The sequence below is a fragment of the Cavia porcellus genome, unplaced genomic scaffold (genome assembly GCF_034190915.1).
Source record: "Cavia porcellus strain 051 isolate PalLab524CR breed Dunkin Hartley unplaced genomic scaffold, mCavPor4.1 scaffold_8, whole genome shotgun sequence".
NCBI lineage: Eukaryota > Metazoa > Chordata > Mammalia > Rodentia > Caviidae > Cavia > Cavia porcellus.
This window is the reverse complement of record NW_026947491.1, coordinates 3,918,261-3,942,530: the sequence shown is the minus strand read 5'-3', so window position 1 is coordinate 3,942,530 and position 24,270 is coordinate 3,918,261. Positions and strand designations below refer to the sequence as shown.

At 43.4% G+C, this 24,270-nt stretch overlaps 1 protein-coding gene across 5 annotated transcripts in view; it reads left to right on the top strand.

Moving 5' to 3' along the window:
* Nucleotides 1-24,270, top strand: part of Adam10 (ADAM metallopeptidase domain 10) — a 120,295-nt gene that overhangs the window by 6,550 nt on the left and 89,475 nt on the right. For 3 of the 5 annotated variants that reach the window (XM_063254090.1, XM_063254094.1, XM_063254093.1), the window contains exon 2: nucleotides 23,297-23,447. The exons of the other annotated variants lie outside the window; for them this stretch is intronic. In XM_063254090.1, coding sequence (XP_063110160.1) covers nucleotides 23,297-23,447 — 151 coding nt within the window. The remainder of the gene's footprint in view (nucleotides 1-23,296; nucleotides 23,448-24,270) is intronic. 5 annotated transcript variants of the gene reach the window in all.

Below are 24,270 nucleotides of genomic sequence, written 5' to 3'. Positions count from 1 at the left end.
TTTTCTAACTTTTAATTGTGCTTTTCATTTTTTGTTTCGATCTTTTTGAGACAGTGTCTCTGCAGTTCAGGCTGACTTTGAACCTACTTTGTAACTCCAGCTGGCCTTGAACTCACAGCCATCCTCTTCAGCCTCCCGAGTGCTGGAATTATAGTTAATTGCCACTATACCCGGCATGATTTCATTCCTTAATTTTTAATTAATTTTTTTGGTACCAGGAATCAAACTCAGGAACTTGTGCTTACCGGGTAGGTGCTGTGCTGCTGAGCTACTGGTCCGTGCTTTTCAAAAATTCTTGTATCTAGTGTAAGAGTATTCCAAGTTCATTGTTAGATTTCTTGGTCTTCTTGCAAAAACTTGAGTTATCTTTTAATCATTTCTAATACTTCTTTCTGTGGGGAAACTAAACTTGGGTGACACATTGGTGTGTAAAATGGAATGGTCTTCCGAGTGTGAGGTAGTTTGATTTTTTTTTTTGGAGGCAGAGTCCTTCTGAGTAGTTGAGGCTGTTCGTTCATTCACTGTGTAACTCAGGCCGACCTGGAACTTGTGATGTCCTTGTGTGCCACCCCAGTTGGCTGAGGTAGTTTTGGCCTTTAAATGTAGCATGTGTTTTACCTTTAGTGTTGAGGTTGCTCATACTTTCTGAGCAAGCAGGGTGATACCTGGTAGTAATGTGTTTGCTAGTTACAATGAGATGGCACAGTGGAGGGGAAAAACAGGAATAACTTGGTACACACAGCAGATAATACTTAGGTGCAGGTAGATCGTGTGCTAGGTCTGAGTCATGAGTACTGTAGTTTCAGACTAATGTACTGGCTGCTAGACACGCTTGAAAATGTTTGGTGTTACTATCTGAATGGAGTGTAAACTAAGAAAATAATCCTGTCTGTGTAAGCAAACTGGTAGTGCATACCTGAATTCTGGGAGGCAGAGGCAGGATTTTGAAGTTGAACTCTTGAACAATTTAGTGAGAGTCTCAAAAACAAAAAAGCACTGTGGGTGTAGCTTACTTCAAAGCCCCTGTGTTCAGTATCTTTACTGCAAAAGACAAAAACAAAACTTGGTGAAAAATCTCCGTTTAGCCTCAGCTGGCTTTGAGCTCCTCAGTGACCCTCCCTTCATGCCTCTGTGCCCTTGCACAGCTGTACTGATTATTGTTTGCAGTAAGTAGCCATGTTAGAGACCTGTGTGTTACAGTTTTGGTGCTCTTTTGATTCTATTAAAGATAAATTTCTCTTTTGTGTTTGGTTTGGTGCGGGTGTTGAACCAGAAACCTTGTGTGTGCTAAGTGTGTGTATACTGTTGAGCTATACCTCTAGACCTCATCTTTAGGTTGTGTTACCTTACAATAGGTAGAACACATTAGTGAAGTTGTGTTTTTGCTGCTGTTATTTCAAAGGGGGTCTTGCTGTGCTGCTGAGGGCAGCCTCAAATTCGTGGCCTGACATGAACTTGCTTCAGCCTCCCAGGTAAATTGGGACTGCATGCAAGTGTCAGTGTTGGGGGTGTAATTTTAGAATGGCCTGGTTTAACATACAGTCTCTGTGGGGCATCGACAGTGTGGTTCATGTGCATGGAGAGTATAAGGGAGCAGGTCATAGGATGGTTGCTGAAATTTTGTGGGGGCCACTATGTGAACACTCCCTGGGGAGGTAATCCTAACTAGGGAAGGCTGTATGCAGAGAAACACATTGGCTTAAAAGCTGAGTCCCAAGCTCAGACTCAAAATGTAGACCTCCAGATTGTAGGAGTTGTTTCGCTTTGGTCTGCTTTTGGTGTGGGTATTAAGCTTCAGGTTTTTTCTTTTGGTGGAAATTGATTTATTCATTGGTTGTTGATGCTTTTTCCAAGCAACTGTAAAAGGTCTGCTTGTTTGAAGGAAAAGTATAGCAGTAGTAATTCTAGCTGATCTAGCTGTCAATTTTTACGCTAGGAAAAGGAAGCAATGCTGATGACTAGTGGGAAAAACTGCTACTGGCCCTCCAGCTGGATCCTGACATGGGCAGCTATGCTGCCCCGTAGTGTGAGGCTGTGCCTTAGTACTAGTGAACCCAGTCCTGACCCAGAGGGAGGTTGCAGAAACAAGGACTCTGAGAACAGTTCTCATGCAGATGCTAGCCCTAGGCTGCTGGGCAGATGCCTTCTGAAATTCCTGTGATTCCAGCTGGACCGTGAGTGGCGTGTCATGAGAACACCGCTACTTACAGAACAGAGATTGTGTGCATGTGGCTGGGAGGAGTTTTGAAGCCACAGTATTGACCAAGAAAAGTAAAAATAACTGAGTTTCTCTGAGTAGAGGAAATGGTAAGATTCAAGAATATAGTGCCAGTTGTGTATTGTAGTTGTAGGTGGGGTGAGAATTCATTAACCTGCATGGACATTAACCACTTGGGGAGTAATTTTTGAGGTTAAAAGAGAGTGATATATAGAACGATAAGGTGCTTGTTGGTTACTTACATGGCATGGATAGTCCATGGCAGGAAATAAGGAGAAATGCTAACGCGGCATGATAACCAGAACTCTCATGATAACCAGATCTTGTGATAACTGTGAGGTGGTGATTGGTGCCCATATTGAAGAGTTGCTATATGATGTAATAAGGAATAAATTACTGCTTGATGAATTGGCTGATTAAACTGTGGAGTAGCATATTGTAGAAATAAAGATAGAAAAAGATTTGACATGGAAGAAAAACTGGTAAAATTTGAGAGATGTTCAGTGGAAGTTAACAGAATTATTGAGGGCACAATCTGTTGAATTCGGTTCTTACAGGCGTTTGCATTAGAGAGAAATTGTACTTTTCTTTCTGTGGTAGTGGGGTGGAGGCATAGCTTTTCAGATGCTGGGTGAGAGCGTTACGGCTGAGCTAAACCTCTGGCCCCGGGTCATGGTGTTAAATATGTGCTTGATGAGGAGACTAGACTTGTGAACACAGCAAGGTTGTAGTCTAGTGAAGCAGCCTTCAAAAGACCCTGCTGTCAGCTGTGTTGTGGAAACAGACGTGTCAGGTGAACTGAAAGCAATGGTGTACGTTAGACTGGGTGTACCTGTAAGGGACTAGAAAGTGCTGCCCACACTGGCGCGGTGCAGAACCAGGATCTTCAGTGTGTGATGGCAAGAGTCAGAGATCCGATCCAGCATGGGAGAGGGGACAGCTTCGTTACTAGTGTTGTCATTTGCACTTAGGAGTTGGTTCAGAAATCAGAATTTAATTTTGGGTTGCTATGTTACAGAATAATAATTTTTTTGGTAGACCATAAAATTCGTTTTGTGTCTGTACTACATACAATAGCAGGAATCGCCTAGTAATTCCAGGATCCCTGGATACAGTCTCCATCACTTAGGAGGGGCTGTCCTTTTTCTTTGGTGTGGAGCAAGCTCTGGAGCAGTGATTCTTACCCTGGACGCAGGTGTTTTGGGGTGCAATACGGGAGTAAAGTAAGGTAATAAGAGTGAGTTTAAAATGAAATGCAGCGTGTGGTAGAATCGGTGTACGGCACCAGTGGGAGTGTGGCTGGAGTTTTTGTGAGTGACAGAGAAATGGAGAAAGGTTAGAAGTGATATTCCTTTATGTGGGCTCCTACCTGTACTTGTATCTCCACTTACGTGAAATTCTATGGAAGGGTTTCAGATCAGCATAGAAGTTTAAATTACATACATGGTCCCATTTTGGGGGTTTATAAATTGGTTTTTTTTTTTTTTTTTTTCCCTTTTTGTCAGTACCAGGGATCGAACTCACAACCGCACACTTGCAAGGCAGGTGTTTATGCCGCTGAGCTAAACCCCCAGCCCCCATAAATTGTATTTTGTGAGTGGTAGAAAGTTAGTACACTCAGTAAATTTTAATTGCTTGTGTTTTGTGCCCTATGTGATTTGGTTTGTAGTTCATTGAAAGAGCTGAAAAATTCCACTTTGGAGCCAGCTCACTTCATTCTGTTGATTTCCCGGAGACTGGCTTATTCCACAAAGTGAGTGTGTTGAGACACATCTTTGATTGTAGACATACCCTCCTATTGTGAGCTTCCATTTGTAACTGCTAGACGGAGTCATTTTGCTTCTGGAATATGACTGGTTTCCAGTAAAGAAATGGTACTGTCCTCAGTGTGATGTCATATTGTTTTTTTTTTTTTAATTTTTATTTTGAAAGTATACAACAGAACAAGTCAGAAAGAAGCCAACTAAGATTGTACAGTGAAATTGGTACAGAACTTCACAGCAGGTTACCGGGATAACAGTAATAGGTATCACAGTATATTTTGTTATCTTTATAATAGTTGTTCTTTCAATCCCGTATATCAAAATGAGATGAAATATAGAACACTATAGAATTTATCAAAACAGAATATTGAATAGAGCAGTACCATTAATCAGAAAAGAACAAAACAGTAATAAAAATATTTGCCTTCAAAGAAATGGTGGAAGGAAGTCCCTCTTATTTGCTATGGTCAACCTCCCAGGAGATGCTCAGATTTCTAGTTCCCATTTGCTAATGGGGGGGGGGGAGAAGGAGGATAGGGGAAGTGGCAGTAGGCCATGTAGCAGTAGGTTCACTGTTGCTAAGCAGGGAGGCAGAATGGTCATTTGTTTTCACAGCGTCCTCAGTTGCTTGGCTTCCCAGAGTCCTAAGTTCCAACATGGCGTGGATCTCAGGAGACACTGCTAGTTCTCTCCCTGGAAGGGCTCCAGTCTGCCACCCTGCCTCCGCTTACCAGGGAGGGTAGGTGCTGGCTTGGCTTCCCAGAGTCCTAAGTTCCAACATGGCGTGGATCTCCTGAAGTCATACTGTTGAGGCAGCTCGTCCAGGAGTGCGTTAAAGACATGCAAATGTACTGCTGAACTGTAGGGCATGGATAGTTTCTGGAAGCTCGCCAGTTTTTAAGACAGTTTTAAGACCAGAGTGAATGTATATCAAATAAAAAAGTGTTGGTCAACAGTGTATTTATGGTATAGTTGATGAACCTAGTAGGAAGGAAGTATACTTTATGCTGGAGAGAAGTCCTCTTGGTAAGTAATTTTGAAACTCCATTAGTGAAAAATTTGTTAGGAGCAATTTGATAATTTTTTTTGAGGAATGGAAATGTGCCAGCCTTAGCTTATTCTTTACACGTCCTCTCATTTATTGTAATTGAGTCTTTCTATAAATAGGAGGATTTGTAATGTCAAAACAGTTTTGCAGATTTTCTTCTCTCTTATGATTATAAAGTCAACATTTTTGGATGGAACAGAAAAAAATTGTTTATTAAATGATGTTGCCCTCACAAAAAGATGATACTGACGTACCACTAGCAAGCTAGCTCTGCTTTTACCCCTATTAATAACATTTTTGCTTTGGGTCTTGTCTTATTATTCATGCATTAGGGGGAATTGAACACAGGGCTTATACTGAACTTCATCTCCGGCCATTTTAATTTTTTTAAATTTTGAGGCAGGGTCTCTCTTGAATCGCTAAATGGTCCCAGCTGCACTTGAATTGAGGCTCCTCCTGCCTCAGCTTCTCACAGCATTGGGATTACAGGTGTACCCTACCACTCCTGGCTGCCCTATTCTTGTGTTTAATTTACAGAGAACAGGAAATTTAAAGTTTCAGAATCAAGAATTAGACATGAAGCACTCAGGTTCTAGGGAAGATGCTCCCCACTAATGGGATATGGAAAACAAGATGGCTAGTACTTCCGGGGCACTTCTAAGACGCCTGGCACTGTCCTTGGGGCGTTGTAGTGTGTGCACAATTTTAAAATTTAATTTTGGGGGATGCAACTGTATTGAATTAGGACCTTCACGCTGAGCTACGTCCTTAGTCCTTTTTTAATGTTTAATTTTGAGGTAGGGATTTGCTGAGGTGTGAAATTGCCCAGGCTATTCTCAAACTTGAGATCCTCCTGCCTCCAGTTCCCAAGGGCAGTGGAATTATAGGTGTGTGTCACTACACCTGGTTTAAAGTTTTCAGTTCTGTGCATTGCTGGGGATTGAACCCAGGATTTACTTCATGTGCGCTAAACAATACATGCCCTGTCCCTCAGGTAAATTCCTTACAACAGTTTTCCTTTAAACATCGGAAAACATTTAAAATTAATGGGAGAAACTTTATAGGACGTCATACACAGTGTCATTTCAGTTTGTAACAGATAAATTCATGTATGTATTCTTCTGGGAGGGCAGTACATGGATTGAAACCAGAGCCTCAGGTAAGCTAAGCACAGGCTCCACCACTAAGCTACACCGTAATCCCAGCGTGTGTGTGTGTGTGTGTGTGTGTGTGTGTGTGTGTGTGTCTGTCTGTCTGTCTGTCTGTGGTAGCTGGGACTAACACTGAACCCACCGCTTTTGCACTAAGCCGTATCCCCCTTCTCCTTTATTTTAAAATTCAAAACAAGGTCTGGCTAAATTACTGAATTGCTCAGGTTGGGCTGGAACTTTCTATCCTCCTGCCTCAGCCTCCCAGAGTACTGGGATTACAGGTGTGTATTTGTTTTTAGAATGTTGAAAACAGATACCACAGGGCGGTGACATATAGATGACTGTGCACACCTGTAATCAGTAAATAAAATTTTAATAGCAGATTTCTTTTAGTTAATACCAGGATCCTAGGCAATTTTGAGACAACTACAGGAAGTAAAAATACTGTTCTCTCAGTATGGTGACAAATACTTGTAATCCTAGCATTTGTGAGGCTGAGGCAGGAAGGTTTTGAATTTCAGACCATCCTGAGCAGTTAAAGAGATTGTATCTGAAAATAGAGAGCTGGTGTAGGTACCTGAATGTATTCCCAGCACCCCCCAAGAAGTTCTACAATTGTGAAAACAGTGTGCACTTTTAAGCTGTTATGGTTTATGTCGGTGGCCCCCAAGTCTCATGTGTTTGTTTACATTATACATCTGTGATTGGTTCATTGTCTAGTGCTTGGATTAGGGGTATAAGTGCTACACTGGCCTAAGGATGGAGCCAGGATGTGATGTAATGTCAGGAAGAAGGCATGTCTTGCTCTCTTGGTGGTTTCCGGCTTGCTGTTTGCAGCCTCCATGAACTGCGGCCCCGCCATGCCACCCTGCCTTCTTGGAGCCAACTGAGTATGGACCGACACCTCCCAAAACTGTAAGAAATAAACCTTTGCTTTCCCAACTTTGGGCATCAGGTATTTTGTCTCAACGACAAGTTAAAAGTAACTAAGACATAAGCTCACCAATAATAGAGACTAAAAGATCTGTCTATAGTTTTTGTTTTGAGACAGAGTCTCACTATGCAGCTCAGGGTGGTCTTGAACTCACTATATAGTCCAGGCTGGTCTCAAACTCAAGGCAGTCCTCTGGTCTCAGCCTCCTGATACTAGGATCACAGGGATGCACCTTCACTCCCGGCTTATATTTTCTACTTAGAACCTGGGGGTCTTTTTTTGGTACCAAAGATCGAATTCATGACCTTGTGCTTGCCAGGCAGGTGCTTGTGCTGCTAAGCTGTATCTGCAGCCCTGGAGGTCATTTTTATATTTTTGCACGAAGGCATCTTTTTGTATTAATTTTTCATCGTATTGTTTGATGTGCTTTCTTTTTCTCTTAATGTTTTATCATGAAAATTTGTGTACTGTCTGGAAGGTGGGACGTATGCATAGTGCAATTAATATTTCTATGGCTTTCTCCTAAACTTATTAACACTTACCTTTTGCCATGGTTGCCTTATGTTTCTCTTTTTTAGACAGGGTTTTCCTATGCAGTTCAGGTTGCCTTTGAATTCATTCCATAGCTGAGGCTGGCCTTGAATTCACAGAGATCCTCCTGCCTCAGCCTCCTGAGTGCTGGGATTATAGGTGTGTGCCACCACACCCAGATACTGCCTTATTCTTGAAAAAAAAAAATACATATATATATATGTATATATATATATCATTTGAAAGTTATATCCCTGAATATTTTGTGGTTCCAAAAAGCAATGATCTTGTCTTGTGTAACCAAGATTAGTTTTTTAAGTGTGGAAATGCTCAGTACAGAATTGGAGTTTTATTAGGCGCTGTATGAATTTAATGTATCCCTTATGAAGCCCGCATATCTGGCAGATACAGTTAAGGATGAAGAAGTAGAGTGCTTTTGCTGGGCTTCTGCGTGTGACATTGACAGCCGCAGAGGGCCCGTTTTGTGTGGAGACAGCCGCTCAGTGACATAACTTGAGGTCCTCTCCTGCTGTGCGATGCAGGTGTTGCTGAGGGGCAGTCAGGCTTAGTGCTAGGTGGAGAAGCAGTCAGCAGAGGTTCCAGCGGAAGACACTTGGCAGCGCACAGCTGAACTGCAGTGGCCTAGACCTGTCCTGATGGGCAGCTGTCGCTTCCACACTACTCTGTGCTCTGGGCGGCGTGTATTCTATTTTATTCATTTTTAGATGACATCTTTTCCCTGTGATGAGCTCTGCACAGGGGAGCGCCTCTGCTGAGTATTCTGTTCTTTCTGGGAAGGGATGAAGGAGTTAGTTTGGCATCCCCCAGTCCTTCCTGTCCTCTCCCTGATGTTGTAATAGTGATAATGGAGGCCACAGGGCTGCCATGAGGGCCAGCCCTAGTCAGTCTGCCTGCTTGCCTGCCTCTGTCCCTGTGTCTCTGTGTCTGTCTCTCTGTCATTTTAGTTTTTGAGACAGGTGCAAGACCTAAGCTGGCCTAGAGCTTGTGATCTCCCAAGTGCTGGGATTAAGACATGAGCCTTTGTGATTGGCAGTTGCTGTTACTGCATTTCACTGCTAGACTCGTAGCTTATACTTTCTTTTGTACAAATCCATTTGGTGTATATAAAAGATTTAAGGTAGAGGAAGAAAATTGTCATACTGTGTTCTGCAAGTCACGTGTTAATGAAAATGACAACAAGGTTTTGAAAGTAGTTTCTGCACTTGTATTTAGTAGCTGCTTTCAGTGATACCTAATACGTGATTGCATCCCCGCTTTTTTTTTTTTTTTTTGATACTAGGGATTGGACCTGGGGCCTTCACGGTGAGTTACATTTCCAGCATTTTTTCGAGCCAGGTCTTTCTGAGTTGCCCAGCTGGGCGTGAACAGGCAGGCAGTCTTCCTGTCTCGGTCAGCTGTGCCCCAGGGACATCTGTATTTTTATCCTGGCCCAGACCCTTCTTTAGGGAAGGACATTGCAGGCAGAGTAGGAGACTTGTCTATAGGATGTGAAGGCAGGCGAGACAGTGGGACCAGGTAGGGGAAGATACAGCCCTGTAGGAGGGCGCTGGTCAGCCTTGGACGCCTCAGAAGGGTCTAGCCCAGCAGGGACTTGATAGCACTCTGTTGGACAGCAGCATTGCTCTGGCCACTAGGCCAGGAGTAGATGGTGGGACAGTTAGAGTAGAAACAAAAAGGAGGTCTGTCACTTCCTCCTTTGACTTCCGGCTGTCTCAATACTAGACCTTGCTGTTGTTGACATGTTTGGCTACATGAGTTTTATCTCCCCAGTTTGGATTCCCACTTTGATTTGCAGTGCAGACACAGGCATGTAAAGTGGTCTTCTGCACCCTGCCTCTCTGATCAGGGCCCGCAGGATGCAGGTGGAGCCCTGGGTTCTGAAAGGAGCAGAGATGGCTTTGCTTGCCGAAGTTTTGGCAGAATTGCATCTTGCCTTCTGGCTGTTTTTAGGTTGAGTTTCAGCATGGAAGTGGCATTGCACAGCTCTCGGTGTAGTCTTAGTACTTTGCAGTTCCCGTGGGGGCGGTTATGGCATATGCTGCTGGCTTCGAGGGGTACCTGGTGGTCTAAGATGAAAGCTGGGAGGGTTCCCATGCTATTTCCAAGGAATAGCAGTATACTTCAGGCAAGAGAGCACTGCATGAACAGTGTAGGAGTGGGATAGGGTCACACTGGAGGATGCTTTAGGCTGTGGGAACATCTCTTGGTGTGGGATCATTTCCGTGACGGGGATCTACATGTTGATACGGAAGGGGCACAATATCTTGAAGTCATATTTGAGTCTGGTGTTTTCTCTTGATTTGTTTCATACTATGTTTGTGCATTGATAGGCCCTGGACTAGGAGACTCCAGCAAGTAATAGGGATCAGGATGAGAGTAGGTGCTCAGGAACTGGAGGTGGTAGGCAATGTCGCATTTCAGAAATCAGGAAGATCTGGAAGAGAAAGATCTCGCAGATGTTTTGTATCACAGAAGTGAACAGGTCAGAAGCTGAACTCAGTTTAGGTAGAAACGATGTGTGTTTAACATGTTTTATTGAGGTTGGAAGACAGAATTGTGTTCTGTCTGCTTTTGGAGCTCTGGCAGGTTGCTAAGGTACAGGAACAGAGCTCCGTGGAGTAGGTGCAGACTCTGCGTGTGGAAGCGGGTAATTTTGTAGTATCTGACTGAGGTAAGTAGTGCCAGGATTAGAGATGACCCGGGGCTCCTGTGGAGCACACCATGCCAATTGCAGTTACTAACTGTGGGAATCAAGGGTATACATATATATTTTTTGCTCTGTCAAGGTACATTTTTCTTTAATATTTCATTACATGTTTTTCTGTATCTTAAAGTTGATGTCAAGTTAGGATTCAAAAACTTGCTCCGTGAGCTGTCTTTTGATTATTTTTTGGTAGTCACATCTGAAACATGAATAGTGACTGACTTTATGACCAATATAAGAGAATTGTTAGATTATTCTAAAATGATTGAAACTAAAATTATACCCTTGGCACTGCTTCCTCTTGCTCTGTGACACTGGGCTTGTTATATATCTGTCAAGTCTCACTTTCCCTTTTTTTTTTGTACCAGGAATCGAACTTAGGGCGTAGCACTTGCCAGGCAGGCACTTGTGCAGCTGAGCCGTATCCTAGGCCCTGTAACTTTTTGTTAAAATCAGCGGGTCTTTATAGGGTTTTTTGGTGGGCCAGGGGGTGAGTTGAAAAGATATCAGCACCTGGGAGATAGCAAGTGCTTAACCGCTAATAAAGTGAGAAGTTTGGTCAGGATTTTGATCTGTACATGGTAAGTCGTCAGTATACATTTAACAGAACTGCAATATTTTTTGAGATAGAACAGTATTAGGTTTTAATTTTTCTATTAATTTATTTATCTTTTTGAGACTTTTTCATTATGCAGTTCAAGCTGATCTTGAACTCATTTTGTTGCCCAGGCTGGCCTGAAACTCACGGCCATCCTCCTGCCTCAGCCTCCTAAGTGCTGGGATTACAGGCATGTGCCAGAAAGTATGCTTTGTGTGGATCAGAATGATACAATGAGTGTGCACTGATAGGCTGTACAACCTAAAACAGCCTCTGAAAACGACAGGCACCCTACCTCTCTGAGGTAGTAGTAGACAGTGGCCCCGCTGCTCCCAGCCCTCCTCCGAGCTGGGCTGGGCTTCCTGCTGGACAGCCAGCATCTGCTGTGCAGCCTGGGAGGAGCCACCACCACTCCCCATCGCTCTCTGCAGTGGGCTCTCGGGGCAGCTGGCAAGGCCCGAGAACATCAGCGAGCACTTGGCTACCAGAGAGATGCGAAGAAAACGCAGGAAACGTGCAAAGAAGAGAGAAGCCGATAGCTTGACTACCCCTCAGAGAAGGCAAAGAGGTCTCTGCAGGCAGAAGGTGCCCAGCTCTCGGGAAGACCTGGGTGCCGCTGCCAAAAGGTGGCTCATGAGCCCCAATGTCAGGAGCCCTTAGAGACTGATCCTCGTAAAACTGTTCTTTTTAAGCTTTATTTTCAGCCTTAGTGGGACATTTTAGAGGTATTCTTCCGAGAATAAAGCGCTGTGCGTGTGACATTGAGTATCATTTTATCAGCAGTGAACTTGTGTGAATTTCAATAGTGTGATCACAGAGGAGGCGCTCTGTACCTTGAGGACCTTTGTGGTCAGCTTTGTTGGAGGAGACCTTTAAAGTGAATCTTAGTGTAAGCTCGGAGTGCATGGTGGAGCGCAGGGCAGTGCAGATGTCCAGAGCACACCAGGCTGCGGATGAGCCCCAGCACCATGAAAAACAACGCAATAGAATGAGATCTTTTGCCCAAATTCGCTTTGTAACCATCTGTCTGGTTCATGTGGAGAATTTACAGTAGATAATACAAGTCAGCTGGAATACCAGCTAAACTGATGGGAGTTAAATCAGAATACAGGTAATAAAAAGAATGATAAACAGGTATGTCACATAAACCAATAATAGAGACAAAATAGAAGCCTTTAAAAAACAGTTAATCCCAAAGCACATAGGAATAGAGGAAAAGAAAGAAACAAGGAACAGATGGAACAGAAAATAAGTAATAAGACTGGTATCTTTGGGGGAATGGAAAGAAGGGAAAAGTAAAAAAAATAAAATAAAAATGGAAATAAAGTTTTTGTAAATAGGGGTGGAGGAACTGAAGAAAGGGGAAGAAAATGAGAAAAGTCAAGTTATAGCATGTACAGGTGCAAATTCTGAGTGATGAAGTGATTATTATGTATACCTAGAATGTACCAATAAAGTCTGATTAAAACAAGAGAAAGACTAGCTTTAAACTCAGCCATATCCATTAATTGCATTAAAAGCAAACAACAATTAAAAGGCAAATACTATCATTTTTCCTCAAAGGAAATGTAAATATATGTTGTCTAACAAATACTTGAAATACAAAAATAAAGATGAGTAGAAATATAAAGGGTGGAGAAAGATGTACTGTACCATCCAAACACCCAAAGAGAAGTGGTTACAGTAACATCAGACAAAGTCAGCTTCAAAATAAACAGAACTCAGGACGGGTAAAGAGGCATGTTTCCTCTGGTGCTGGAAGGCTCCCTTGGCTGCCTGCCAGGGCTAGCAGACCCAGGAGGGCAGGCGAGAAGCGAGGACCAGAGGTTCACATCGGTGACTTTGAGGTGCTGGGGCCACTGTAGGTGTAATTATGGGGAGAACCCAGGGAGGAAGGCCAGAGAAGGAATAAGAAGGATCCTAAATGAAGGCCCCCAGCTTGATCCTGAAAGAAAACAAACCAACAGAAAGAGCAGCTGAGCAACTGAGAACACAGAACCCCAGGCAGGGCCCCCTGGGGAGCGTGCAGCTGGGGTCAGCCTGGCAGAACCTGTCACTGTGATGGCAGCACGATGCAGCCGGCCAGCAGAGTACGCGGAAGCTGGTGAAGCACGGCGTATAGAACCCTGACCCAACCAGGACACAGCCTCAGGACCGTGAAGAAACGTTGATGGAACGGAAGGAAGCAGACCAATCTGACTAGAGGTGGAATCAGAGCCACCCTTTCTGAGCAGACAGTGAGAAACACCCCGTAAGGACCTGCAAGACCTGAGTGCTGCCGCCTTGAGCAGCAGCCTGACCCACTCACATCGGCAGAGCACTCCCCCAACAGCAGAAAACCTGTGTGTGTGAGAGACAGGGTTTCTCTGTGTAGTTCAGGTTGGCTTCTAGGCGATCCTCTTGCCTCAGCCTCCCAGGTTCTGGGATCACAGGTGTGTGCCAGCACACCCAGCTGAAAACATGTTCTTTTCAAGGCCACAGCAGTCCCTAATTCTAGGTTACAAAGCCTGTTTCTATGAATTTAAAGAGGTGGAAATCTTTATCTTTTCTGACTATAGAATTGAATCAGTAACATATCCAGAAAAATCTCCAAATAGTAGGCATTTGTATTTCTTTCTTTCTTTTTTTTTTTTGTCTTTTTCATTTTTACCTGTACCAGGGATTGAACTCACGACTGCCTGCTTGCAAGGCAGGCGCTTATGCCGCTGAGCTAAATCCCCAGCCCCCAGGCATTTGTATTTCTAAATAACTCATGTGTCAAGGAATAAATCAAGATGGAAATAAGAAAACATCGAATTGATTGTAAAGAGCACAGGAAACTTCCTGGGTTGATGTCTGTGTTTTATGATTATGGTGATAGTTGTAGTTAATACATTTCTCAGTATTCATAGATTTATACTAATAAATTCACAGATTAAAACTAATTTTGAGTTTTGGTGTATGTAAAGTATAATACAACTAAGCAGACTGAATTGTGTTTTTTTAAAATAAAAATGTTGACTCAAAGTGGTACTGACTTTTCCCTGGATTATAAAACTTTAGAAAAGGAACTCAAAGACAGAGACAGTTCAGAATATTCTAACTTGTTGTGAGTAGAATAAATAAAATCAACATTCGCCTTACCTTCAGTAAAGCATTACCCTTTAAGAAGTTCATCATTTGGGGCTGGGGATTTAGCTCAGTGGCATAAGCGCCTGCTTTGTAAGCAGGTATTCGTGAGTTCAATCCCCGGTACCGATAAAAAGAAAAAGACCAAAGAAAAAGAGTTCATGATTCTTCAGTGATTATATTTTGCGAGACCTTAGGCTGGAAGGTTCAGTTTAACATTTACTTTTTTTTTTTTTTTTTTTTTTTTTTTTTAAATCGGTACCGGGGATCGAACTCACGACTGCCTGCTTGCAAGGCAGGTGCTTATGCCGCTGAGCTAAATCCCCAGCCCCTTAACATTTGCTTTTAAAGGTTGAGAGAGAACCGTGTGCTCAGTGATGGCCCTATTCATCAACTGTTGGTGAGACCAGAGTTGTGTGCGGAGTCCCAACCTCGCCCCTCCAGACTTTTCCAGGTACACGTCCTGCCTTTTCCTCACCCACTAGAACCTTACATTAAAAGCAGTTCTGGACAGGCAGTGCTGGGAACACCTCACAAGGCAGGTCCTGCTGACCCCACCCACCCGATCTGCTGCCCAAACTGCCTGGTGCCCTCCGGATTCTGGGTGTGATCCGTGTGCCTGTTCCCCTACACAAAAATCCCGGTTTAGATCAGCGGCTGTGCCCTCTCTCCCTTTCTCTGGGGCTTGCTCTACTCTAAACACTTAATACCTTAACAGGGCGGGTGCTGCAGGAACTGCCATCTCCCCAGCCCCCTGGCTAAACGGATGTCTCAGGTGATGCACCAGTTAGAAAAGGTTTGTCAGTAATGTAGGAGAGTCAGCGGCCAGCTACCTGTGTTTGCTGTGTAGCTCAGCTCGCTTCCCTTTGACGTCTGCTTCCCTGACAGCAGAAATGTTGCAGAACCGGCAGCAACCCACCCTTGCTCTTGCAGGACTACTAGCTGGGTATCAGTGGACCTCTGTGATGGCCTGTTTTAGGTGTCAGCCTGACTGGGTTAACAGACACCTGGGGAGCTGGCAGAGCGCGGTTTCAGGGTGTGTCTGAGGGGGTTTCCAGGAGTCCATGGGCCCAGTTGGGAGCGTGGACCTGATCCCTTGAGTGTGGTGGGTACCATCCCAACAAGCAGAGGAAAGGCACTTTCACGCCTGTTCTCTTTCCCACTCCCAACAGAATCTCTGGGAGAATTGATCCACAGGTTTGGTGGGGGAACCCAAAACTGATGTTCAGTTTCTGAAAGATGCCTGTGTTGCTAGTGGTGAAATCTTTGAGTAGCAGGGTTCTCTGGGGGAGTGTAAATTACTCCATCCTTGGGCCTCTGAACTCCTCTGTGACCTGTCATGACACTTCCGGCTTCCACAGGCCTGCTGCCCAGTCTCCAGTAAATCCTGACTTGCTTCTGTGTCTGCAGTTCTGTTTCTGTCTCTCCAGGTTCTCTGGAGAACCCTGACTGGTTCAGCCTCTGTAGGGGATTCATGAACCCTTCAATTTTGCATGCGAAATCCACAGTTACTTTCTTCATGGCATTTTCATTTTTTGTTTTTAAAACTTTCGTCTACTTACCATGTTTTCTCTTGCTAAACTTCCTATCCTATATAGTGAGTGCCACTGAATGAGGACGTTTTTACTTTAGTGTTTCATCATATCATGTATTCATTAAATCATACTAAGGCTGTGTCTCCTCTTTCTTTTTTTTCTTGGTTCTGGGGATTGAACTTGGAGCAGTGCGTTGATGTACATACTCAGCCATCTTTAAAATTTGTTATTTTGAGAAGGGTTGCTTCAGCTGCATTCAGACTTGTAATTGTAGAGAGTGCTAATCTGTTAGTATTTGTAACAGTGTGGTTTCATGTTTGTTTGAATTTTCATTCTTTGTGTCTGAAACACTGTCCTTTAACATAGTTAGAAATGGGGGTCTATGCCATTGGATGAATACATAGTAGCTTCCATGTTTAAAAAAGCTTCCAAGTCTTCACCTTTCACTTAGGAAAGATATTTTCATTTTAGAATCTAGCACAGAGAAAGCTTGGTGGTACTTTACAAACTACAGCGCATGGTTTGCCTTACATGTAGTGGTGCTTCTTTCTCTATATGTCATGCTTTCTCTCTGGCTTTTTTGGTACTTCCCACCCACAGTTCATTTAATTTTCTTGTTTTGTTTTGGACAGAGTCTTACTCTATAATTCAGGTTGGCCTCAAACTCATGACAATCCTCCTGCCTCTGTCTCCCGAATGCTAAAATTACAGCAGTTCATTTTAATATACAAATATGTTGACCTCTAGTTTTTAGGCATTAGCCTATGGTTTGTCTTTCTGTGACTTTCCTTTTATGTATTTATTCTCCTTGGTTACACTGACTATCTTAGAGTTATAGTTAAATTTTTCATATGCTCCGTAAATAAAAATCAGCTAATACTTTTCTGGTACTGGGAATTGAACCCAGGACCTTTACCTTGAGCTAAGTCCCCAGGCTTTTTTATTTTTTGAGACAGGGTCTCTAGGTTGCCCAGCTTGGGCTGGAATTTATGATCCTCCTGCCTCAGCCTCCTAAGTGCTGTGTTTACAGGAGCACACTACCATGCCTGGTTTCCCATTTGCTAATTTCATCTTTAAAATTTGCTTCTAATATCAATTTCTCTTCTAGTTATGGGGGAAAAAATGTGTATTTGTATTTTCCTTCTAGATATGCATGGTAATTTTTGATTGGATACAGAACATTCTGAGTTATATTTTGGGGGTGTTTAATTTTGTCTTCCCTTTAAATGCATTCAGATTGTTTGGGTACTTGCTACTTGAACTCGGTTACATCCACTTTGTTTGTTGTTTCGAAGATGGTTTAAGCTCTGTTAGTGTGGGCTGTGAATAGCCTCTTGTCCAGGGGCAATTTGGACCGCACTAAATAGGGATTCTCCGGGCGCCGCAACCCCTACCCCGTACCTTTTGAGGCAGGTCTGTCTTTTCTGGTGGCAGAGCACGAACACTGACTGACTTCCCAGCCCTGTCTGAGCAGCTTGTGGCCCGTTTCTATAGTGGTATAGTTACTCTTCCACGATCGAATCATTTTGTAAACAGACTGGGGTGGGATGTGGCTGCCAGACGCTGAGTGCCAGCCTCCTTGGCCTCAGCTGCCCAGCTGCCCTGCGGGACCTTACGCTCTCGTTCACTACTCCCTGCTTTTCTGTGACCTGGAAAATGGTGTAGGCAGTGAGTTGGAGCTGACGTAGCTTCCGCCTCATTGGCTTGTCTGCACTATCTCCTCTAGTTTTCTCTGATTGTTATGGAGGTAGACGAAATTCATTGTATTACTCTGCCAGTGCTGGTGTGGATTCTGAATTAATCATTTGCATCCTTATTGCCCCCTGCAGTTATCTGAATATAAGTTAATGGATTTCATGTTGTTTTACCACTAAATATTTTAAAATGCACTTTTAAAAATTAAGAACCTTTTGCCTGAAGAAAAGTGATAAACATTTCTTAGTATTGCCTGAGTTTGTAGTTTACCTGTGGTTGTTTCCAAATCTTTCTTTCTTTCTTAATTGGGTTTAAATTAATTTTGTGTTAGGAGTTGACCTCTGACCTCTAGCCTCAGACCTTTTTTATTTAGAGACAGTTTCACTGAGTTGCTTAGGCATGGACTCAAGTTTGGAATGGTTCTGCCTTAGGCTTCCATGTGCTAAGATAACTGGCATGTCCTCCAGTGCTCTGCTTCAGAATAAAACATTTTTTGTTGTTTTTTCATGATTTTTGCTGTGACGTGTTTATGCAGAATTTGTGAGGCTGAGCGAAGCTCCTGTGCCCAGGTGTGACTCAGAGGGGTGACTTCCTTTCCCCTCCAAGTTGCGTTTAAGTGGCTGCTTATTTTGTGTTTTGCTTCCTATTTGCAGGTGTGGGATCGTGATCGTCATCTGTAGCCTTGCGTTCCGGGGTTCTGTCTTCTCCGGAGAGTTTTAGGAAGTGGCGCTGGGGCTCAGTGGGTCAGGGAGTTGGCACTGCAGTGCCCCATTGGAGCAGTGGCTCCCTGTGGGTAACTTCTGTCTGTTAAACCCGGTATTGAATTCTTTCTGTTGACAAATAAGAAAGTGAGCCTTGTGACTTGCACTCTTTTCTAGTTTCTGTAGTGTACGTACTCGCGCAAGTGGTTTCAGGCTTGCAGTGCTGTATAGCCATGCTTGGCCCGGGCTGGCGAGCCTGACTCAGCTAGTGGAATGGGGGTTCACCCTGCACAGCCGTGTGTGTGTCAGGCAACAGCAGGCCACATTTATGCGCGTTCATTGTGCGGTAATGGGAACTGAGCACAGGGCGCCCTGAGGGACATCTCCAGCCCTTTTAGTCCTGTAGTTTGGGGCAGGGTATGGGGCAGGGTATTGCCAGATTGCATCGGCAGCCTGTATCCTCCACCCCAGCGTCCTGAGTAGCTGAGATGCATGCTACCGGCTCCAAGCTGCTCTTCTTTTTCGTTTTTATCGGTACCAGGAATCGAAATCACGACTGCACACTTGCAAGGCAGGCGCTTATGCCACTGAGCTAAATCCCCAGCCCCCCCAAGCTGCTCTTCGTTGAGCATTTTAACCCTCTTTTCCCTCCGCATTAAGCGTTGGGGTAGAGAACCCACTGAGTAAATTTGAGTGTACCACCCTAATGTCAGTTTTCACATTACTGAGATCATATAAATACCTCTATTAGGCCTACTTAGCAGAAACATTCCTAGGCCACTCGTGGAAGACGATGGTGATGAGGTGAGCTTTGTGACTGTACGTTCCTGTAAGTATGCTTAGCTTTCCTGGCTAAATTGCGTGTATCATCTCTCATCTCGGCTGCAGAGATCCGGAAAATCCTTACGGTAGGTTCTTTGCCAGTGGAAGTGACCATTATGTTGCTGTATAAGATGGCTTTGTGTGTGGGACAAAGAAAAGCTGACTTTGTTTAGTAACTCTCTGGCCCTTGTAAATAGTCAAGCTTTTGTCACTTGGGCTTCAGGGGAGCAGCACCGCGGGTTCCTGTTGTAAGCTTTCAGCAGTGGCAGAATTCATCCGCCTTCACTGCTGTTCTGGTGCAAGCAGCAGCAGCTCGGCAAAGCCCAGTGGTGCTGCCGCCCCTCACAAGACTGGGGAGGAATCTGGCTCATGAATGGGGCTGAGGCAACACAGCGTTTGGCCTTTACAAGGAAGGGAGCTCACAGTGGTTCTTAGACTGCAGCTTCTTCATTCTTGATGATTTTTTTTTGTTTTTGGTGGTACTGGGCATTGAACCCTGGGTCTTTGCCCTGAGTTACAGCCACAGACCTTTAAGTTGCTCAGGCTGGGCTTGAACTTCTAATGCTCCTGCCTCAGCCTCCCAGACTACTGGGGTTTACACGGTATGCAACACTGTGCCTGGCTTAACTTCTGATCTTTTCTCTTGTCTAAGGTATTTTTTAAAAATCCAAGTATAGACCAGAGATTTAGCACAGTGGCATAAGCACTTGCCTGGCAAGTGTGAGATTGTGAGTTCAATTCCTGGTACAAAAAAAAAAAAAAAAAAAAAGTCCAAGTATAAGCTTAAAAATACTCTAAAGGAATGTGAAAAATAGATCAGGAGATATATCAGTCAATCTATCTATCTATCTATCTATCTATCTATCTATCTATCTATCTGTGTTTATGTAGACCAGGCTGGCCTTCAATTCAAAATCTTTCTGCCTCAGCCTTGAGTGTTGAGATTACAGACATATGCCAGCACTCTTGACTATGAAACTATGGTGTTTTTTAACCAGGTATGTTGATGGATACCTGTAATCCCTGATGTCTGGAAGGCTGAGGGAGGGAAATCTCAGGTTACAGCCTGGCCTGGTCAATTTGGCAATTTAGATTGTCTCTAAAAACAAAAAAAGGGTCTGGCGATTTAGTGCAGTGTGAATGCCTTGAATTTATTCTCAGCACCAAAACCAAACCAAAAGAAACCACCCCATAAAAACACAAACCCAGATGGGGATTTGGCTCAGAGACATAAGCACCTGCCTGACAAGTGCTAGGTCATGAGTTTGATCTCTGGTACCAAAGAAAGAAAGAAACCACAAACTCTGTCATGATGTTTTTGATGGAAATGTACCAGATAGAATTAAAGACAGATTGTACCTTGCAGAATAGAAGACAGAAGCTAGAAGACATAGTAATAGAAATTACTCAACATGAGAGAAAAAAGATACTTAAGAAAGATGAAAAGACTATTAGTGTGTTACTTTGAGTGGATTAATATATTTATAATTGGAATCCTTGAAGAGGAGAGAGTAAGGAAGCCAAGAAAAATTTTTGGGAATTTGAAGAAACGATAACAGAAAAAGCCCTATAAGCACACAGATTCAAGTTGTTCACAGAAACCACAGTGCAAAAATGTGATCACACCAGTCAGTAATCAAGAGGAAGGTTTTAAAAGCCATCCAGGAGGAGGAGAGGTTGTATTCTGAGGAGCAGAAATGACAGTCGGTTTATTGTTGGGAGAGTGCGTATGAAATCGTGCTGGAGCAACTCTTTGAGAGCCTAATGACAAAAAGCTAGCCCTGTCAACCTAGAATTTGATCCCAGTAAAAATACTTTCAAAAGCAATGATAAAAGAAAGACATTTTCTGACATAAAAAGCTGGGAAAAAATATCCCCAGTGGAATAAATGTTGGAGGAAGTCAACCAGATGGTAAGGGAATGGCACCCGTGGAGGTAGCAAGTGTGTGTCTGCCCAAGAGGCGAGGAGCCTGGAAGTGAGGCCTGTGTGTGGCTCTGTTCTTCTTAGATCCCTTTGAAAGACAGTTGTCTGTTTAAAACACACCGTATACTGTTGGGGTGATAAGCAGAATGTACCATGGACCAGAAGTGTGTCAATGTCAGGTTCTGTGTCTCTTCTTAGGATAGCTTGGGGCCACAAGTTACAGATTCAGAATGTTTGCTGCTTTTGGAATATTTATATACACAAAATGAGATGCTTGGCAATGAGACCCAAGCTAAAGCTTAAGCTTCTGTTTTATACATTTTACATACGTGGCCCAGAGGTGATTTGATACCGGTTTTAATGCCTGTGGTTTTTTTCCCCACTCCTTGTCCTGGATTTGAGCCTGGAGCCTTTGCATTGAGCTTACCAGCTCGCTCTTGTATTTTAACTCATCCTACGACATCAGATGAGAAATACTGTTGACCAACTTGACCTCATTGACATTTATAAGCCATCCCACCAGTACGAGCAGAGGTGGACATTTTGTCAGGAGACCCCGCTCCTGACAAAAGGGGGGTATACTTAGTTCCTTTCTAGCAAATGCGACACCTGTATTTGTTCAGAGAGAACTTCTGCGTCGGAAGAGAAACCTCAGTGTGTGTGAGAGAATTGCACTGTTTTCAGATGCACTTGAAAAATCCCGAGCATTTGGGAACAGACCGCTGATCTTACTGTTGTTACTGCGGAGGGAACCTAGGCCTTTGCACCGAGCTAATCCCCAGCTCTTTGCAGTATTTAGAGACAGGATCTTAGGAAGTTACTCAGGTGGATTTTAAATTCTGGATCTTCCTGTGTGCTCTGCCACACCTAGTTTAAACAACAGACTTCTGAACAGCACATGTATCAAAGAAGAAATCAAAAGGGACGGCGAAAGTACACCATGCAGAGTGAAAATAGAAACGTTACAGAATTCGTGAGTTGCTGCTAACAGCACTCGGAGAACATTTATAGTGTGCTAAATGCTTCGAATTGAAGTTCACCCAAGAAGAAATGTATGCCGTGAATAGCTTTTAATCTATTTATGAAGCTGAAATTGTAGTGAGAAATCTTTCACAAAGAAAACTCTAGGCTAAGATGGCGTCACTGGTAATTTTACCAAATGATCAGGAGGAAATATCAGTTCCACATAAACTTGTCCAGAGAACTAAAGTGATAATTCTTCTCATCCCCTCCCTTTTTTTTTTTAAACTGAGTGCTCAAACTTGACAGAGATAATACAAGAAAACTACAAGTCAGTATTTATCAAAGATGTGGACAACAAGAATTCTAAATAGCTGGGTGTGATGATGCATATTGGTAATCCTGGCTCGTTAGGAAACAGAGGCAGGAGGATTTCAATTTTGAAGCCCATCTGGGCAACATAGCAAGAATGTGTCAAAAACAACTCCAAAAAGCTGAACAGAGGCCAAGGTTTTAGCTCAATGGTGTAAAGCGCCTGCTTGGCAAACGCAAGGTCATGAGTTTGAGCCCTGGGCCAAAAAAAAAAAGCTGAACAGAATTGCAGTACATTGAACCTGATGATATCTAATGGACTTTATCTCAGAAATGCAAGGTTTGTTTAACATTCAAAAATCAGTTTAATTCATCATACTGAAAAGCTAACAAGGAAAACACTAAGGTTATCTTTCTTTTCTCCCCCCTCTTTTTTTTTTGGTGCTAGGGATTGAACCCAGGATTTTGAGCACAGCAAACCAGTGCCTTAACACTGAGCAGCATTCCCATCCCCTCTCAAAATTTTTATTTTGAGGCAGGGTCTCCATAAGTTCCCAAGGGTGTCCTCCAACTTGAGACCCTCCTGTCTCAGTGTCTCAGAGCTGCTAGAAGTATAGGTATGTGCTACCACACTCAAGATTATTTTAGTAGATCCAGAAAGAACAAATGACAATCACCATCTTATCCTGACAGTTTTTATCAGCAAAGTGTAATAAAAGTGAACTTCTGCATCTAAGATAAGCCTGCTGCTAATGTCCAAACTTGTGTGTGTGATTGAAATTGCCATAATAGTGATACACTCGAGAAAAGCCAGGCACGGTGGTGCACAGCAGTAGTCCCAGCACTGGGCAGGCTGAGGCAGAAGCATTGCAGCTTAGCAAGCACATGGATAGCTCAGTGAGACCATCTCAGAGTCAGCTAAGTCCTGGAGACCTCCTGGGTAGATTCCCAGTCTTGTACCTACAGACAAAATGAGTACAAAGAGAGAATAATATTTATGAGGACTTCATAATAATTAGTGTGAGACTAATGAGACGGTTGTCCAATACCTATTGATAGATATTGAATATTTATGGACTTGTACCAGAGCTAAAAGAGGTCTTTAGGATAATGCTATCTTAAGACCAGTTGTATGTTGCACACCTGTAATCTCAGCACTCAAGAGACTGAAACAGGAGGATCTTCAGTTTCAGACCAGCTTGAGCTACGTGGCAATATCTCACACCAAAAAAGAAAAAGTATTAATTTAAATTGTTGTCTGTTTTTTATAGGTCAGTATGGAAATCCTCTAAACAAATATATTAGACATTATGAAGGATTATCTTATAATGTGGATTCATTACACCAAAGGCACCAGCGTGCCAAGAGAGCAGTCTCGCACGAGGACCAGTTTTTACGGCTAGATTTCCATGCCCTCGGAAGGTGAGTATGATGATGGCAGACTATGGCGGAAACTCCCCTAGAGTCTGTGTTGAAGAAGAGACTTGTACTTCTTTTCTCTAATGAAAATGTCCCCGTTTGGAAATTCAGCCTCCACTAGAATTTGGTGCACACATTAAAAATGTTTTTAAAAAATAGATTGCCTGGTTACATTTTTATGGGAACAATCAATTTCAATGTTTTTGAATGTGTGATTGAGGTCTTCTTAAGTCTTTAAAGAAGAGTGTTCACAGTTTCCCGGCACGTCTTGTATGTTCATGGCCAGTGTGTCTTCCAGTGCCAGCAGAAAGGTAACTAGTCCTGTGCCACTGAGTAAGTCATTTCATTTCTCCTGTCTGTTTTGTCAGCCCCTGGTGGACAGGTTCTGCCTTTCTGTTGTGAAAGCAGAGCTGAGGCAGCTACGGTTCTTGGTGCCTATTGAAGTCTCTGCGCTCCCCTGTGCCTTCTCATTAACCTTTCAGCACCCAGACCAAAGCAAATCTCTGTGTGTCTAAGGAAGCTAGGCCAAGGCGCAAGTAACTCACATAGCAGATTGGAATATAACCTGACTGACTCAGAACTCTGCTTTTTGTTTGTTTTTCATCTTTATCTGCCAGGGGTAGTCATCTGTGAAATCCTTGCTGTTCCTTTTTTCTTGCTGCTGTAATTGTTCTGTGGCTCCTTTGAGCTGGGCGTGGTGATGCATGCCTGTAATTATAGCCTGTAGGAGACTGAGGAAGGAGGACCACAAATTTGAGCCTACCCTGGACAATTTAATGACTTAGGAACCTTCAAAATAAAAATAAAACCAGGGCTGAGACACAGA